Consider the following 18912-nt stretch of genomic DNA (forward strand, 5'->3'; position numbering starts at 1 on the left):
GCTGATTTTTTTTTCACATAACACTGCGATGATAGCTGTAAAAAATATGGCACATAATTTATAGTTACTTTCTGAAAGTGTTAATTTTATTAGGTTGATGCAAAAAGTACACAGACTTTCATTTCAAAGGTTACTGTCTTGATATCAAGTCCTGTTTGAGGCAGAGGTTGTCTTTACCTGAGTGTATCATCTTGAAGCCCAGCGAGATCTTAAATGCTGATCTTAATATAGAGTTGTTAAGGTTGGAAAAGACTTCTGAGATCATTGGGTCCAACCAGTGTGGATAAAAACTGCCAGTGTTCTGCCCCTTTGTATAAAGATGATAATCTCTTTGAGGGGCAGAAACCTAATACATTTAATACAAACCTCATGTGCGCTTTTTTTTTTTTACAAAAAAGTTCACTTTCAAGAGATGACATCATGCTTACTTTCAGGCATGTGTATTATGCTGGCAGACACTCTTAGCTAAATATTCAACTATTCCCTTGCTCAGGAAACTGTTGAGCTATATTTTAAAAAATGTGTAGGTGTCTAGAAAAACAAAAATGTGTGTAGCTGGGATGGGTTTTTTTCAGATGTACTGGCATGTTCATCTCAATGAACACTTTGAGGAGTAAATTCTTCTGAGACTTGCCAGGTTATTTACCTTGCATTTTTAGGTGCCTGTATACTTTAAAAATTTAGCCCCTAATGTCTTTGAAAACCAACTGCCTCTTTTTACTTGTGCTTCTGAAGAGACCCTTACAGTTTGCTTTTTAAAAATATCTTTAGAGAGTAAAGGCTGAAATTACCAAAGCTGAATTAAACAGACAGTCTTATACAAGTGAGGTGAAGAAGTATAACCTTTGCCAACATATAAGGGAACAGAAATGCTTAACTTTTATGAATTTAAAACTGAAAAAAAAATAATTCTCCTTTGTCTTTCCGAGTTTGTGACTTTCCATCCTATGAAAGTGGGAGGGGAGAGGAGGAATGTTCTCAGATTTTTAAGCATGTCTGTGTTATGGAGAACTTGCTCTGACTCTGGGTTTTTAAATTTTCCTTCTTCCATCTAGATAAAGAAGAGGCAGCAGGATGTGGTGAGGTTTCTGGAAGCCAACCGCATAGAGTTCGAAGAAGTAGATATCACCATGTCAGAGGAGAAGAGACAATGGATGTATAAAAATATTCCTGAGGACAGGCAGCCTGCACAAGGCAATCCACTGCCACCACAGATATTCAGTGATGATCGGTACTGTGGGGTAAGCAGCTGTTGTGCTTCTTAATGTATTAGTGTATACACATTATGTTACATACAATATATTAGTACATTATATACAATATATTAGTACGCTCGGGTGGCCATTTAAACATGGGACTTGCTGTTTAGTTTTCTCTAGTAGAATCTGAATTAGTGGGGCAATAGGATCAGGTAATGATCATACAGGGAAAATTGAGGTCATTTTTCTGTAAATCCTAGGGCTGTCAAGGGGATTCCTCCAGGAATGTAAAAATCAGAAATGTCACAACCTTCACATACAACCTGTTGATGGTAAAGTGCCTGGTGAGAACACTGTAAGCTGGGAATTTGTGGTATTCTTGCTGCTTGGGTCTAGTCCAAGCACAAAAATTCAGTAGGAAGTCTGTCTTTGGCACAGTAAATGAGAACACTGGCTAGATTGAGTTTTATTGTTAGTGTAATTAAGCTCCTTCTCTGCTGCTGTCACAGTGTAAATTTCATTTATGCTCAGAGCGTCTTTATGCAATCAGAGTGTTTAGGATAAATGAGCACTGTTTGCTGTAAATCTGACAACAGGTTGATGGGTGGGCTGCTTTTTGGTGTAAGCTTCTCCATCCACCAGTGCAAGCTGAAGCAGTAGCCTTTGCTATGTACATCCAAAGTGGCTCTGACTTAGTCCCTTCCGGATTCAACTGTGCTGCTCAGATCTGTTGAGAGCCTGTTGACTGCAGTGCAATTGTTTGCTTAATGCAGGTAGGATATAAAAAGTGATTTAGGATCCTCTGCAACAAAGAGATTGGGTATGATGCAGCAGCTAACTGGTTTCTCAAAGCAAAGTATTTAACATCCTTCCCATGTGCTTTGTATTGGCCTTCCTTGTTTACCTCAGCAGTATAACTCTTATCTTCTTATTTCCAGGTAAGGTAAGTCAATCAAAGAAATGTATCTGGGACGTGGAAGGGATTATTACCCTTGCTTGTGGATCACCCCCTCACTTACAAATAACGACATTTACATTTTTCTGTGTCATTGCAGTTTGCCTGGGCAACACAACGTTTTAAAGCTGTTGTATCATACCCTTTCAGATTGCTTTTACAGAGTGTTTTAACCTAGTCTTAGAAGTTGCTATTTGGAATTAGCAAGGCAGAAGATGTCATGCAACATGTGAGATGATCTCTTTAATCTGTCTGCTGAGCTGATAGCCATTTTGGTTGAGCAGAGTTAATCCTATTACTAGACTTCACTGTCTGCATGAACATCTTTAAAGAGCAAACATGCTTTGAAAGAAATGATATATTTTAGGATGAAGGAGAAAGCATGTGCAGGATCTCCAACATTCATGAGTTAACCTGCTGCATTAGTTAATGAAGTTCTTAAGTAATAGAGTGGAGGTGAAACATTATGCAGGAGGCAAAGGAGGTCAGTGCTGGAAGGGGGGATAAAATATTACAATTAGATAGAAGTCAGCAAACCTTGCACATCTTGTCTGTCATTTACATGTTGAGTGTTTTCATGTGTTTATCTTGACATAAATAACTAAAGCATAATCTCTACTGTGTAACTTAAACTGAAAAAAAATACTGAATTTTCTGTTAGTTGGGTTAGTGAAATTTGTAGCTTATCATTTCTGATTTGTGTCCAGGCAATTTTTAATCCAGTTTTATCTATTAAAAAACTCTGTCTGTTTTTCTGCATTCTACAGTCTTATCAGGAGACTTTCTATGTACTTTTGCTGTTTTATGCATTGTTGCTGACAGTTCACACTTACTTACAATACAAACTAGTCAGACCCATTGCTGTTCCTCTAAAGGTATGAGGGCTAGACAGTGCAAAGCAAAATAGGTGCACTTTTTATTTTTGTCATGTTATTTCAATAGAGGTTCATGAGCATATGATGTCCATGACTCGATGTTATGTTCATAGCTATACTGGTTTTAATATGTTAGTATCAGCATTAGTAGTTTTGGGATATTTTTTTCTCACTATTTTCTCCTTAAAAAAACACCTCAGCAATGTGCACAAGGGGTTTATCTGAGACTAGATTTTCCTGGCTAGGACATCACCATTTAAAATAATCACTTTCCAGGATGTAACTGCAGGCTAGAAGAGGTTTGTCCTCCATGATTTCAGTAAATATCCAAAATGAATTTGTGTCAACCATTTGAACATCTGACAGCTCATGTTGGAAGGGAGAAAGGTGCCAAAAGATGATCAATGTTTACTGGTTCACAGAGTGTCTTGTACCACAGGGGGAGGGATTATTCTGGTACTGAGAGGCAAACTCCATGTTTTGAAGTGTGAGCAAGACCTTGTGGTTTTTCGGAGTTGATGTAATTGCAGATACAATCATTAATCATTAATCTATCTCTTCCTTTTCTCAGTCTATTGAGATGCACTCCCAATTTTTCAGTAACAAGTTATGCTAATAGATTTTGAAATAAAGTACTTGGCAAGAGCAATTTTTATTTCCTGTGAACAAGATAAGAGCTGCAAGCACACAAGAACACAAATAATTTTACTGATAATTAAGTGCTATGTTATAGTACCAACTATATGATAATTTTCATATTTTCATGACTTACCGTCTGTTGTTTCATCTTAGTGACGTTGCTATAAAGTAGTGTGTGAGAACAGAGTCTACCTTTCAGACAAATCAGACACCTGATCCTCTTTTCAAATTTGCAGTATTGTAAATCTGAAATTAGTATAGTTATCTTGCTCTAGTTAGTGCTCTGTAAGAGTGAGGAGATGTTAGTGTCTAGTGCATGTTTCTGGAGAAAACTCATGCACTTTGCATAAAGAATAGTAAAATGGTGTTAATTTGGAGTAGAGCCTTAATCAGGTCTGGTAGGTTGTGTTGTGTTGTGTTGTTGGGCACAGGAATAAGTTTTGTCTTGCCCAGTTCCTTACAGAGCTCATCTTCAGTCAGATTTAGTAGCTCCTGCTATAGCACTACAGCTCAATCCACTCAATTTGTAGATTATATTCACCCAAGAAAATAATCCCATACTGTCTTTCCCAGCCACTGTTCTCCACAGCAGAGGGGCTTTACCCACCTGACTTGCTTGGTCATGTGGATGTTTCACACTCATGGATAACCTGTTCAGTGACTCCAGTGGTCAGGTCCCCCCCTTGACCATGAGCCTGTCTGTACATTGCATCTCCTCCTAGGTGTCCTGGTGTGCCACAGGCCCACTGAGCTGTCGTCAGCTTGTCCTTACATTCCCAATCCAGGTCCCCTGCAGCCATTTCAGTTCTGGCAGCCTGATCTGCCTGTTTCTTGTTTCCAGGTTCTTTGGTGACATGGCTCTTGGGTATGGGAGTATCTACATAACATCCTTTATAAAGGTTCTCTACCCAGGCAGCAGTGCCCTGCAGCAGCCCAGATATTTAAGCAGAAAGCCAGAAATCCTGGAAAACTGAATGTCTGAAATTAGGCCTGTGCCTCACACCTCCCTCTTCTTGAATTCTCCACAGCTGAGTACACAACTTTTCTTAGACTAGAAGTGACTCCTGGATCTTTCAGAAGACTGGAAATAGCCACTTCCCAGTGAAACTGCACTCTTGTGAAGCTAGCTGCAAGTTAGCACTTTGAACAGTGACAGTTTTATATGCAGCAATCTGCCACTGAAGGGAGATTGCCTGAAATTTAGGCCAACAAAAATTAAAAGGAAATCTATCTCCAGGTGGGAATTTGAGCCAACGGGAAAATATTTACATAGCAGGCTGCCTCGTGTTTTTTTCCCCTCTTTGAAGCTGTTCATATGGTTTAGAGTGTTATGGTAATTCCTGATAGAGTGCCTAGTGAGCAGCAGTAGAGACAGAGATACATGATATTTATTGTCCTCCCCTGAAATGTAATATATGGGTGTCAACTCCAACAAAACAGCAAAGGCATATAGACAAAAAAGAAATGAAATAGGCTGCTGATAGACGTGCAGTGTTCTTGGGAAACGATTCAGTACACCGACAATTATTGTAGCTCTAATTTCTTTGCACTGTTATGTATCATTCTGTTCTGGTTTTTTTTAAGATAATGAAAAGATGCATGCATGTTTCTTTTTCTTCCTTTTTTGTAGGTGTCACATTACCACTAAATAACTGCTCTCTGATAAAAGAAAGAAGAGAATTTAACAAAACTGGCTAGAGGCCACCTCAGATTTTCTGCCCTGGCCTGTCATTGGAGAGTTTGTTATTATTCTGTGCCTACAGGTACAGAGAGCTTGAACTCTGTCTCTAGATACTCAGGCAATGTGGCAGAATTCACCTTAGCATGCCTGCTGTAGTGTGTTTACTTTAGGGACTAGAGGAGTTGTGAGGCTAATTTGATATTCAGCAAGTCTACATTTGATTCTCTGCACCCTTGCAGATGTCTTACCCGATTCACTTAGCAAGTTTTTGGTCCCGGTCTGCTTTTAGAAGAGGGATAATTTTGCTAGATAAAAGTTAATGTGAATTACTCAGAGATCATGTAACATTTGTTAATGGTTAATGATGCTAAAACTTTCTTGACTAATTATTTTTGCCATCAGAAGTAGAGTTTTCTGTATGGTAAATTTAAGCTCTGTGTGAAATTGTTCTTAATTACCTTTTGCAGTTGTGTTGCAGCAGTCTTTGGCTCAGAGGCACCCACAACCCCTAGGCTGAATGTGGCTTGAGGCCAGTGATGTGCACTGTTTATTTTCCTGGTTAAGGCTTTGTCTCAATGAGGAATACAGAAGGCAGAGCTGGTGTTGGAAAGCAACCCCTGCCCAAGAATCTTCTCCATGTTGGGAGGATTCTGCTCAGATCATTCACAAGGGCTGGTTACAACTTTCAGACTATGCCTATGCTTTTGCCATCCACTTCTCCATTGCTTTTCTGTGTCCTGAGGAAAAGAGCTTTAGTTCTGTGTAATAAGTACTTTATAAAGGGAAATGTGGTACCAGAGGCAAAGTGTAGAGTGGCCAGCTTGCCCAGTGCCAGGGCTTAAAAAATAGAAGCTCAGCAACTAAGTAAAAATAAAATAATGCAAGAATTTTGTTTTCCTCAGAGAAGTCAGGACTCATTTCAGTAATGTATAATAGCATTGCTGTTTACCCTATAGTGGAGAGAGTACAATCCTGTTGAGCACCACAGTTTTAATTTGGACTAAATAAACTTCATTAATAGCTGTTTCAAAGTGAAGTAGCAGGTATTTTGTAAACAATCCCTTCACATAAAGATGATAGGCATCAAAGACATCTCTGGAGATACCTTACTCTGTTTGCACACTTTTTATTTCCTAAATATAATAATGTAGGGTATTTATGTATTTTAGAACACTCAAAAGGGACTGGTGCAAAATTAGAATTGTTACTTCTACAGGATATAGTAGAAAATACTGCACATTTCTTTTTCATCTTTATATTTATTACACTGATATTCTGCAAAACTTATCAGCAAGTGTGACATAAATATTAAGAATTTTGTTTGGGATCTTAATTCTCCTTTGCATGGAACAGAAACTTCCTATTGTGCCATGCTTTCTTGAAAAAACAGGTTTTATTGTTGAAGATGTTGGACTACTTTAACTAAACTCTTTTTAAAAGGCAAATTCTAAAATAGAAGATAAATTATATATGAGGAAAGGCAAAGAAATCTTAATAAGTGGCAGTAATACTTTGAAGTCACATAGTATTGCACAGAATACAGATGAAGCAGTATTTTGGAACCATATCTAGAAAAGGCCATGACTGTTGTCAGAGAACAGCCAGGATGAAATAAGTAATTCATTCTGCTACTGTTCCACTTGGGTCCAAGTTAAAATATGTGCATGCAGAGCTACTGTGCAACATGGTCATTTTGTGTCTTTTAGTCATTACCTCATGTAGCAGGCTGACTACCATAGTTAACTCCCTGATATTTCCATCTCTCCCTTTCTCAAATTCCTGTTGTGGTCTGATTTGATAATATTCTTATCCAAACAATTTGTAAAATTACACCGTGAGCTAGAAGGTGCACAAAAGGTGGAGGTGATAGCCCTTACCATCCACAGTACTTAGGGATTCTGCCACTTACCCCCCTGAACTCTTCTGCCCCCGGTAGGCACTAGGCACTGGGTTTGAGGTCTTCAGTGCTTGTCTAAGGGAAGCCCTGCTGCATTTGGGCTCCCTGCCTTGGAGGTGAGGGAGTTCTTAGACAGTTGATGTCTGTGTACCCTGGCACCATTGCTGCATGAATGGCAAACATCACATCAGCCTGAGTTTGTCCTGTACTGTCCAAACAATAGAGCTGTGGCTGACATCTGCTCCCTTTCATTAAAGCCTTTGTTTCTGGAAGGCTGCAGCTAGACAGATTACCAAAATAAACATCTGGCCTTTAGTAGAGGAGTAACAAGTTGTTTTGTAGAGTCAATTCTATAAGCTCTTTAAAAATCCTGTGCAGAGATCTTATCAGAAGGTAAGGTAATGAAAACTGTCATGTTTAGCTTGTTCTGTGTTGTACAGACAAGATATTCTTTTATTTGTATATTTATATAATATTAGAAGAGACTCACACATGCACACACATTCTCCAAGGAGAGCTGTGCTGTGTAAGAGTTTTCCATTGTAATCCTAATCAGATCAGTAAATGAATGTCATCTGTTCTGGAGGACTGAACTGCCCTTTTCAGGGAGGATGTTAACAGCTCATTCTCAATGGAATACAGTATTAACTCAGTCAGGAGCAAAGTGCTGATTCAATGTGTCTAAATTATGGGTTCCTCACTATTACTTGAAGGAGCAATTATGTCGCCCCTTTTATAAGAACGGAGAGATCATAATCTTATATTAAAAATATTGACAAAGAGCAATAAATTTGAACAGCATGCCAATGGAGTAATCTGTAAGTGTTGTCCAGTAATCAATGCACTTTAAAGATCTTTAGGAAAAGCTATGCAGGCTACGTTTGGGTGGATTTCTTGTTTTTTGGCTTCTTGGTGTGGTAAGCAATAAAGATTTGTCTGAGATGTTTAACGAGCTCAATCTTGTTGCCAACTAAAAGCAAACGGCAACAAAACCAACTTGCTTGTTTAAAGAAACTTACTGGAAAGAATTTTATTCACAGTTGCTGTCTTTAAAAGTTCATTAGATGTAATGTTCTCCTAATTTCAGTGCATTAGTGAAGGTAAAATTGCTAGCTGTAAATCTACTTTGTGTTAATGTTTTACTTTGATCCAACGCCTTCATGTTTCTGCTATGTTCCTTAAAGCCCAAATAATTATTTATGCTGATCTGCAGTGCTGCCTATTTTAACTTTGGTGTGTAGTAAATAGTTTTTCTCAGCAGTGACAGTGTTTATTTAAACAATCCTGAGTATACCTGCTTAACAAAATCCTGACCCAAATTAATTATGGCAGTGTCTGTAATTACATCACTGCAGTGATCTGGTTTCCAGGAATACATCACACTTAAGGAATACATCACACTTAAGGTCTAGTGATCATCACAGCTGGGATACAGCTGATGCTGTGCCAGCTTGAGCTTTGTGAACTTGGCCATTGCTGTTGAGAGAAGAACCTACCCTGGAAGTGGGATTTCTAAAGAGAGAATTCCCAAGGACCAATGGTTTTCCTACTGGAGTAAATTGCATAAAACCCACATGAAGACTAGAAAAACATAAGGAATTTGTGTCAGATTTCCTGAATGCTTGTCCAGTGTCTAAAAGACTAAGCTGATGTTAGTTTTCTGTAGCATTTGGGCAGTAGATGGTCTTTGGCATTACTCCAGAATGTAGACATTAACTGATTCTCCTGTGTTTGATTAATCTGTTTTTAAAGAGGTGCAAAACAGCTGCAGCATCTTTTATTTCCAGGGTAAACTGCAAAGATTCAAATTTTAGAAACAAAGCTGTGGATGTGTGAGGCTTGGAGGCTTGAGTTGTTTTGTGTTTTGGTTTCTTTTTTTTCCCATTACCATCATACTTAATGGACAACATCACACGGCCTTGCTGATTACTGGGGGTTGCAACTAGATGATTTTTGAGGTCCCTTGCAGCCCAAGTAATTTTCTGATTCTATGATCATTTTAAAACACAGTGTGTGATACACCTTAAGATTAGCATAAATGGCCTTAAATTTGTGAGGTCCATCAAGCCCAGTTTTGTCCCAACAGTGGCCATAAGCCTAGGAAAGACCACAAACAAGATATGAAATGGTCAGGTATTTTCCTTGTCTCTAGTTATTTTTCTGAAATAAATGTCACTTTAACATATTTAGTTATTCTTACTACATTTTTCTTTCATGAACTTGAACCTTCTGGTGGAAACCTTTAGCATCTTCAGTATGCTCTGGAAGTGCATTCCATGTGTCCACTAACACATCTAGTACCAAGCATCCTGCCACCACAGTGAGCTTCACAGCCTTCCTCGCCTTCCTCGCCTTACCCTCTGGGGTAACTTTGGTCCTGAAGACCTTTGCAGCCACAATTTGTCTCTCTACAGTTTAGAGTCACTCAGCAGGAGCTGGGAGAGCAAAGCACAGCTTTAGGCCACACAAGGCCAACAAGATTTTGCTTGTTTATAGGTGAGTTACAGGCAAGCAGCTCACCTACGGTGGCTTCAGTTTATTTTCAACAAAGCAAGAGCTTATTAGGTCAGCTAATCCACTCCCTAGCAGCTCATGGAGCACATAAAATGCTGTAATTGTTGTGGTGTTAAAGCAGAGAGGCTTGTCCTGCTCAGGTTATGTGGTGAGTGATGGACCAGCCTCCAACTTTAAGGGTGAGGAACGATGCCGAAAGCAGTCAGCTAGTTATCCTGTTGAAAAGCCCTTTCTGCCTTGAAATAGCTTTTTACTTACCTTCTTTATCCTCCTGTCCTTTCTTTATCACTTTAAACCATCCTGAGATAGATTTTTTCCTCCTAACTGGCATTTGTCTTTCTTGGTAACTTTTCATATCCTCAGTCATGGGATTTATCATCTGTATTTTAGGTTTTTCAACTTCTCCAGAGGGATTGAGTATCTCTGCATTGCTGATGATTCATATGCACTGTCTCCATGTCCTACTTGTTTTAGTACTCAGTTTTTAGTCAGTTTTGATCAGCTACTGATGTTGCCAGAATTCTGTACATGAATGACATGTGATTAGCAGCTCTGGAAAGCACCAAGTTCCATAACTGAAAATGCTACAGTCAAAATGATGTTTGTACACATAGTAGCCTTTTGAAGTGGGGCAGTGGGTAGCAGTTTGTTGTACTTGTATATTTTAGGTTAACTGCTGCTGTCTGAGTGCCTCCCACTGACAATGGGAGCCACTTCCTTGCACAGGGGCAGGACAGCACTGCTCCACTGATCCCAACAAAGCCACAGCACTCCCTGGGTAGAGCTGCTTGGGACAGTGACAAGGGGGTTGTAGTAACTTGCTGCCGGTGGTGAAGCGTGGTGCAGAAAAGAGGGAACTTCTGCCTTGCCAAAACCAGTGAATGGTGGTGTCCTTCCTCTGTGGGAGGCAGAATGTCCACAGAGTTTTCCCAAATGGAACCCATTGGGTCACCAATGAGTTAGGCTCCTGCCTGGCTATGAAAATCTCATTTTCACTGAGCTTGTGCTGTTTTCCTCCTTCAGCCTCTACATCTACTGCTGGTAGCAGGTGATGTCCTTTATTGAGATTTGAATTTTTGTGTCCTTGCCCACAGATTTAGTGTCTTTACACATGGCCCAAATCTGCACAGACTTCCTCTCCTTCTAATGGTAAGCTCAAAGGCAGGGTGTTTTTGTAGCATCCTTTATCTCGTCTGTGTTACAGGAAAAGCCAGGGATGCCCACTTTGAACTCCTACCACTCATGACACAACCACTAAGTCATTGAGATCATACTTCTCAATAATCTCTTAAGAAACTACTGTGCTAAAGGGATTTCTTAAAATTTTTATAGGACTATTATGCATTTTTGTAACATTTTTTTGTTTCACATTTGAATATTTTGAGATCACAGATTATAATTGAAGACATCACTAGGAAAATTCTCCTATTTAAAATTTACTTCTACTTTATCTAAAAGCATGATGCTTCTTCTCCCCCACCGCCCATGAAAGTAAGTGTCAATAGGATTTAAATATGTTTTGCAATGCAGATATTTCAAAACATCAGGGAGATTGCTTCTGGTGGATAATCTCATGTGGTTCTTAAATGTTCAGGTCCTTTTAAAATGAATCAATCCACTGGGGTTTGTGCTCTTTCAAACATAGATTTAGCTCCCTGTTTAACCTCCACAATTTTTTCAGTAAGTGAATGGGTAAAAATATGGAAAAAACATTATAATGGAATATGGAAAAAACATTACTGTTAATGGGTAAAAATATGGAAAAAACATAATAAGTCAGAACTTGATAATTCTAAAAGTAAAATGATAACTAGTACTTGAGGACAGCTTTTTATTATTAAGTATCAAATTACTTTACAGAGGTTAGGTTAAACAGATGTTGGTGGATTAGCTGAGCATCAGTCATCGTCAGAGTCACAAGTGCAGCCTTTTCTTCTCAGTTTCTGAGTCCTTCTCTGCTCTGTTTTTCTTACCAGTTTATTAACAAAGAGTGAAAGAAGCATGGTCTTACAGTAGTGATACTTCTAGAGCTAATTGAAGTACTGGGATTAAGAATCTTCAGGAGAATACCAGCTTTTGAAAACGGTGCTGAGAGATGATGGCTCACCTGAACAAACACAGAACCTTCCTTGGACAAACTGTTGAGACAAAGGAGTGTCTGGGGGTTAGTGAAGACTGCCTGTAGTGCTTAGGAGGGAGAGTATTCCTGGCAGGGACCCAAAAAGGTGTCTGCCACCACAGCTGCCTGCCTGCAGGTTGGCTGCTGGTAGTTTACAGGGCTCTAATGTGCATCTTCAGGCATTTTAGACTTGCCCTGATGTTAAAGAAAGGTCTGTGGGCTGTACTCATCTGCTGCTGCCCTACCTTCAACTCCAGAGAGTGTGACTCGCTTGTCAGTGGGCCCCATGGAGCAATTGAAGGTTATTTCTCAGGTCAATCACAGGCTGTCTTCTTGTGTGTTGCTTATGTAGCCTGTGTCCCTCATGAGTTTTTATCTGCCTTAGAAGAGTCAGAACAGACCTTTTTAAGGTTTAATATGTCCATGCAGCTTTTGAAGTCTCATTCTTAGAGGTCAAGGGTTTAATAAAACATCCTTCTGCAGAGCTTCAGCGTTACTTATTACTCCTCTAGGTATTCAGTGATTACATTGTTCCTTTTTAATCCATGGCACAGTTGGGAATCCTTTCAGTAATCTTGCAGTTTACACCATTACTTAGTTGATTTGCCTGTTTTACTTGGATTTACTTTCTGGCAATTAATTGTAAATTTTTATTAATTCCTAAATTATCATATGCTATGTTTTATGAAGAAAACAACAAAAAGTCATTTTAACAAGGTTTACTCTTTCTACTTATGTCAGCTAATATATCTGAGACCTGAGGACCATTATATACTTCTGCTGGCTTTTTGGTGTCTTTCACAGGTGCTTTCACATGGTGCAGCCATGGTTGTGGTTTTGGGGAGGCTGAGGCTGTTTGAATAACTATGCAACTGCACAGTATCCCAGTTCACACTGATATAGCAGTATATAATTGCTGAAATGCTGGTAAAGCATTTCCATCTAGAGCACCATAAAGGTTTTAGGAGAAATTCTGCACTTAAATACCTTTAAAATGTACCCACAATAGAGTTTCTTTTGATGCAGGTACATGCTTATACTTTCCTGTCAAAGTAGTGAGAGATGTTGAAGTTAGAGAATCTATGTGTTTTTCTTCGCCTCTGTAGTTTGTAGTTTGTGATATCATTGCAGTTTAGGTTTTAGGTTTGGGTAGGAGAATAGGGGTAAGTATCAGTATTTTTCTGAGCATTGCTACGTGTTACTCTTCATTCTAATACAGGGTGTGGTAATATCAATAAGGAAAATAGGAATACAAATTTTGACTCACCTTTTCTTCTTTTAATTCTCTAGGATTACGATGGCTTTTTTGAATCAAAGGAGAGCAACACTGTATTCTCCTTTCTTGGACTGAAACCTACTTTGGCATCAAAGGTCTGTGTAGTATTGCAGACTTTTCATTGAATTCTTGAGATGTTGAGATTGAATTTTCTTTGATCCCTGTGTGGGATGGAGCTCTGTGTCTGGATGCATCCCTGCCTTGATCCATACTTTGTTCATATCACCCTAGTGCTAGTGAAGTAATTGAGATGGTTGTAAGGAAAAGTAAAGCATTTTAAATTAAAACAAGCATGTACATGGGAGTAATTTGGGACAGCAGATAAATTAGGTTCAAAGATGATGTTCTCCTTCACGTTATCAATCTAAATTGTAAGCAACTGTCTTGATTATAACAGGAGACAGAACTTAATCACTGGACTTTCTGAAGCCTGGCATAATGGCTCAGCATTTATTCATTAGGCATTAATTAATTTAATGCTGAAATGCTGGAGTAGTCAGAACTTATATTAACTTTTTTGAATTTGGTTTTAGCAAACACATATCTAGAGATCAGAACACAAAGCCAGGTAATATCTTTCTGTTGAGGGCACTATAACAGAGGAAATTTTATTGCCATATGGAAGTCTGGACACTTGTTCAAACAGATTGTGTGGTACACCTTTTGGCAGTAGATCAGACACAGAGGGGAGGATTTTTCTTTCCTGGATACTGTAGATATAGATGTACTTGGTACTATTACTGTTTCAAGCCTGGGTGGTAGCTCTTGGGTATCTATAGAGCTCTTCTTCTGCCAGGAATTCATTTATTCCTGGACCCCTTGAGAAACAGCAGTAGGAAGGAACCTCAGCAGAGTACCACAGAAGCAGGTTATTTTGGCAGCCTGCCTCACTTTGTAATTTGAAGAACTTGTCCTAGGAAAAAGATGACGTTCTGATGCAATCTGAAATAGCAGCTCCTATGCTGCTCTGTTCCTAGAAAATATGGTGTTGGAGGCCTGGAGAGGTATCTCTATAACTTCCTGCTTCAGTCTGGTGAGAGATGCATCCTCAGCTCCTAGGTGGTCTGGGGTTAGGGTCGCCTTATATGCCAAGGTCACAGGTATGGGAGATGGCGATGTATTCATAACATGAATATTATGTCAATAATAATTAATAATACTCTTTATTTTTTTCTCTTTTCAATAGGAGTCAGAACCCTAGAAAGCCCATGTGAAGTACCAACAAGCACATTCCTGAATGAGTGACTATTCTTCAGCACATAACAGCTTCCCTAATGGATCACTGTGAATAGAGCAAACATGTGTCAGTAGTAGTAGTCTGCTTGCCATGAGATGGTGCTCTCCAATAATGTGGAGCTAATAACATGCACATGAAGTAGGATTAAGGCTGGGCTACTCATCTGTTGTAAAAATGCTCACTGTTGATGTTTCACTTTTGTCTTTTGATTGCTTTTGCAACTGGCCCTGATATTCTAGCAGGCACGTGTGTTTGAGAATAAGGAGTGAAAGTGTAGGGCTTGTATCATTAATGGGTATTCTTATTCAGTCACATTCCTTACCTTTTTTAATTCCTCCCACTACTGTAGTTCAAATGAATAGTTAAAGTGCTGCTGGTTATTATGATGTTTGTGCTGGCTATGATCCAGAAGGTAAAAAGCATCAATTTTGAGCTCTCAGTCTAAGCCAATAACTGCCATATTTTTGCTCTACATTTATTTATTTATTGCGATGTTTATTCTAAATCATGGTTATTTTAAGAGACATGGGCTGCTAATCTTATTAATGAAGACTTGATTTGTCTAATGATGCACATTGCAACTGACTGTTTAAAACAAGTTGCTATCATGAAGGAGGTGCCAAAGTGAAGTATTTTGACGTGTTTCCAAATGCAGGTGAAATGTTCAGTAAAACACTTGGTGGAAATACTGGGGAGTCCAGAAGAACTAAAGGGGTCTCATAGCTAATGATAATATGAAGTTATCTCTTAAATGAGGAAGTCTTAACACCCAAGGTTGGAGCTCTATAGTTGGACTGTCTTAAAATGAAATTTTGCCAAAACTTCAGTTTACCTTCAATAACACACAGCTCCACCACAAGCCACATGAGAGACAGGGGGGATACTTTGAGAGCCAGGTTTCATTCCCATGATGGTTAAACACTCCACCATGGTCCAAGAGCATGCCTAACTTGCCTAGCTCTTGTCCTGGTTTTGTATCCCCAGATGTGGTGATGTGGAGGTGTCTGGAAGACAGTGAGAAAGCTCAGTGTGTGCTTTGCCAAATGAGGCCAGAGAGCTTGTTCAGCTGAGGAATAAGTAAAGGAAATGGAGATTATTCCAGTGGGACTGCACTGATGCACATAGCAGAACTTAGGCCCATGACTTGCCAATAATTATTACAAAATGCATCCTAGACAGAAGTAAAATTGCATCATGCATTTTGAATCAAATCTGATACATAAATAACAGCTGTTCTGTGATGTGGCTTTTCCTACAGTGATTTCATACTGGCAAGGTGGTGCCACCACAGTGAATGTCCTTGTGTCTTTGGGTAAATGGGAGACAACCACTATGTAGAAAAGCTACTTTGCAATCACAGCATCATTCAGGCTGTGTGGTTTGAAGGAAGCCAGACTTGTAAAAAGTGTCAGAAAGCAACACTATCACAACAAAAGCAACACTGTGAAACAAATCACATGTTCTGCTGGCATCAGTAATCATGGCATACCAGACATGTCAGCTGGAAAGGACAGCTGAAGGTCATCTGGTGCAGCGCTGTCAAAATCAGGCCGAAGGACCACACTAGCTTGAAACAGATATGGGTTTGTCTAGCAGAGCATTAAGAATATCCAGAGATAAAGATCTCATAACTGTCTAGGTAACCTGTGACATTGCTGCAGTGCTTTCCTAGTGAAAACTTTATGTTTTAAAGTCTAGCTTTGACTCCTAGGCTTTAATTTGAGGCTGTTACCTTTGCTGTGTCTTTTTGGCACTCACAATAAGAGGTTGGCAGCATTCTTTTTTTAACAGCCCTCAATATAGTTGTAGGCTACCATTGGGTCACCTCTTAGCCTTCTTCTTACTGGACTGAACAAAGCTGGCTGCTCAGCTGAGCTAAAGAGCTAGATGGAGGAAGAGCACACACAGATTTGAAGTCTGTGGCTGTATTTACTGGTCAAAATCTTTGCCAGAGCACCTTCTCTAGAGGAATCCTGAACGGGCATTGATGTATGTACGTACATTTTTAAGAATTATGTTAAGGGTCAAGGTACTGTGACATTCTTGTAACCAATCCCATATTTTCATGAGACTTGAACCTCGCTATAGGAAGGGAATATGACATGAAGTGGAGCTGTGCATTGTTAACTTCACCACATTCAATATAACTGTTTCTTAAAAGAAGTTAAAATATTTAACTTTATAAATGAATAGAGATATAAATGTACATAATTTTGCAGTTGATTACAGAGAAGCCATCCTGGATTTATCATGTACTTGATACATTGTAAACTTTGAGAACTGCCTGAAGTCCCAGGTCTGAAAAATTTACCTAAGTGTGTAAGCATATACACATGAGTAATCCTGGATGAAATCCCAGGCTTACTAATGTGAAAGGAAAAACCACACTGATTTCTCCAGGGATAAAATTAGTTTCACAGAGCTCTTTTGAATTTTGATAATTGTAGAATAGAAGGCTCTCGCTTAGTGGAGAGTTAGTCTTGTTTCAGCTGTTAAGTAAACCTGGCTTATTTCAGAGCATGTGTGTGGGCATAGTCAGTTGTATGAAGGACAACACTAGCTCCAAAGATATCCTGCTTGTTTGCATGGATTGGCAGTGTAAGTCCCTTAGAATGTGTGCTCTTGAATTATAAATAGCTAGTTAAAAAAAAAAAGAAGTATATATGTTTGGATGTGAATTTTGTCTGTTGAATGACAGCCTTATTTTTGTAATTAAAGCAAGTAGACTTCTAGCTTGTTACATAAGATGATCAGGAATTTTTTAATCAGTTTTGTAGTAATGAAATGTAGCTATCAGGTAACTGAAAAGGTCTGGGTAATCTTGAGACATTTACTGAAAGAAATAGGAATTTCTTGATTCTGATTTTGGCATATAGAGTTATGCTTAAGAACCAAATTATCCCAATTTCTAGCTAATACTGATAACTACCCCACTTCTTAAAATGGAGAGCAGTGTGAGTGAAACTTAATCTTTGTACCTAGCTAAAGTTGCTGTGTGGGCTGACGTGCACGTGCACATTCACTGTATCAGTGGCTTTGATAGAGGTGTTTTTGTTTGTGCCACACACTACTGGATAGTGCCTTGCCAGAAAGAGGACTGTTGCTGTGGCGTCTTCTTAGATGTGCTTAAACTTTGAACTGAGAAAGGCGTAGTTTCTATATTGCTATTTTTTAATAATACAGTAAATTTATTTTGATGCCTGAGTCAAAAGGCAAATGATTTGTAAGACTGAAACAGTTTTTGATGAGTCTTCTGAACTCTTGATTTTTCCTAGGTGACTTTGTTTTTTGATTTTCTTTTCCTTTTTGTTGACTATTTAGAATCAAAATTTCCAAGGGAAGTGAACCTGGAGTAAAGCCCATAAATTCATGTTTACACTTTCTTTAAAATAGTGTCTGATTCTAATGTTTAGCAGCCCAAGTGCTATCACTGAAAGGAAGAGTAGCTGCCAAGCTCTCAGTGGATTTCTTGGTTGTTCCTCCCTGTCCTTTTCCACCATCAGGCCATTTATTTCAGGTGTCCTATTCAGGCAATACCATGATTCAGAAGTAGGACCCTGAAATTGCCTTGTGGCCCTTGATGGAGTTCAAGAGTGGGGTGATCACCAGGAAAATGCCAAATCTCATTAGTTTTCAGTAACTTATTCACTGATCTCACTACACCTTGGCATGGACAGTGGGAGGAGGATGAAGTCCCATATGTTCACCCTTCACAGAGAGCCCGAGTGCAGAATGGCCCGGAGCTTGCTCTGGCACCCTGAGCAGTGGTTCTCACAGGGCCCCTGGGCTGGCACTGGCATGTGTGACACCATGCACCACTGCTTTCCACAGGACTCCAGCTGCATCATGGCCTATGCTTCACCCTCCTGCTCCCTAAGGAATGTGGGAGGGAAAACAGAGAACACCTTCTTGAGAGCAGTTCTTCAGCCAGGGCAGATCCAGCTTACTCCCTTCTTCCTGGTCTTTACCTCTTCCTCACGTGTGTAATCCTGTCCTGTACAGACCTACCTGTGTGCAAAGCTTCCACTCCCAGCCATCTGTAACATCCCTGTGGGGTCACAAACGTGATGTTCCCCTTCACGGCGTCAGTGTTCTGTAACTCGGGAGGGGAGGGAGCATGTTGCATCCTAGGCTGTGTACACGTTATGTATTAAACTCTGTTCATCTAATAAACTGCAATTCAAAAAGGAAATTTGCACTGTGTTGGATGTGCTAAAATAAACAATGAAAAAATATGAGTTTATTCTTGCTGTGGCTTGCTCTGGTGGCAGCCTGGTGTTTTGGTTTGGGCAGCCTCTGCAGGTGGAAGCACTGCAGAACTTTTCACCTGGGATGGGTGAGCCTGATTCTGTAAGATGTGAATTGGCTTTGAGCCCCAGTGGCTGCATGGGAATTGCAATGTGTCAGGAATACTTGCTGGTTTGGGGTCTCCCCAGATAAATAGTAGTAAAGGAAAAAAGGGATGATGTATTGTCTTACATTTCTTATACTTGGGTTACCTGGAAATAAAGGGCAGATCC

The 18912-nt window shown here is 39.5% G+C and overlaps 1 protein-coding gene across 1 annotated transcript in view; it reads left to right on the forward strand.

The window, feature by feature from the left end:
- SH3BGRL2 (SH3 domain binding glutamate rich protein like 2) overlaps positions 1 to 18584 on the forward strand; it is a 43502-nt gene extending 24918 nt beyond the window's left edge. The window contains exons 3-5 of the mRNA XM_014307058.2: positions 1056 to 1241; positions 13170 to 13250; positions 14342 to 18584. Coding sequence (XP_014162533.1) covers positions 1056 to 1241; positions 13170 to 13250; positions 14342 to 14356 — 282 coding nt within the window. The 3' untranslated portion in view covers positions 14357 to 18584. The remainder of the gene's footprint in view (positions 1 to 1055; positions 1242 to 13169; positions 13251 to 14341) is intronic.
- Positions 18585 to 18912: the final 328 nt, after the last annotated feature.

The sequence above is a fragment of the Geospiza fortis genome, unplaced genomic scaffold (assembly GCF_000277835.1).
Source record: "Geospiza fortis unplaced genomic scaffold, GeoFor_1.0 scaffold190, whole genome shotgun sequence".
NCBI lineage: Eukaryota > Metazoa > Chordata > Aves > Passeriformes > Thraupidae > Geospiza > Geospiza fortis.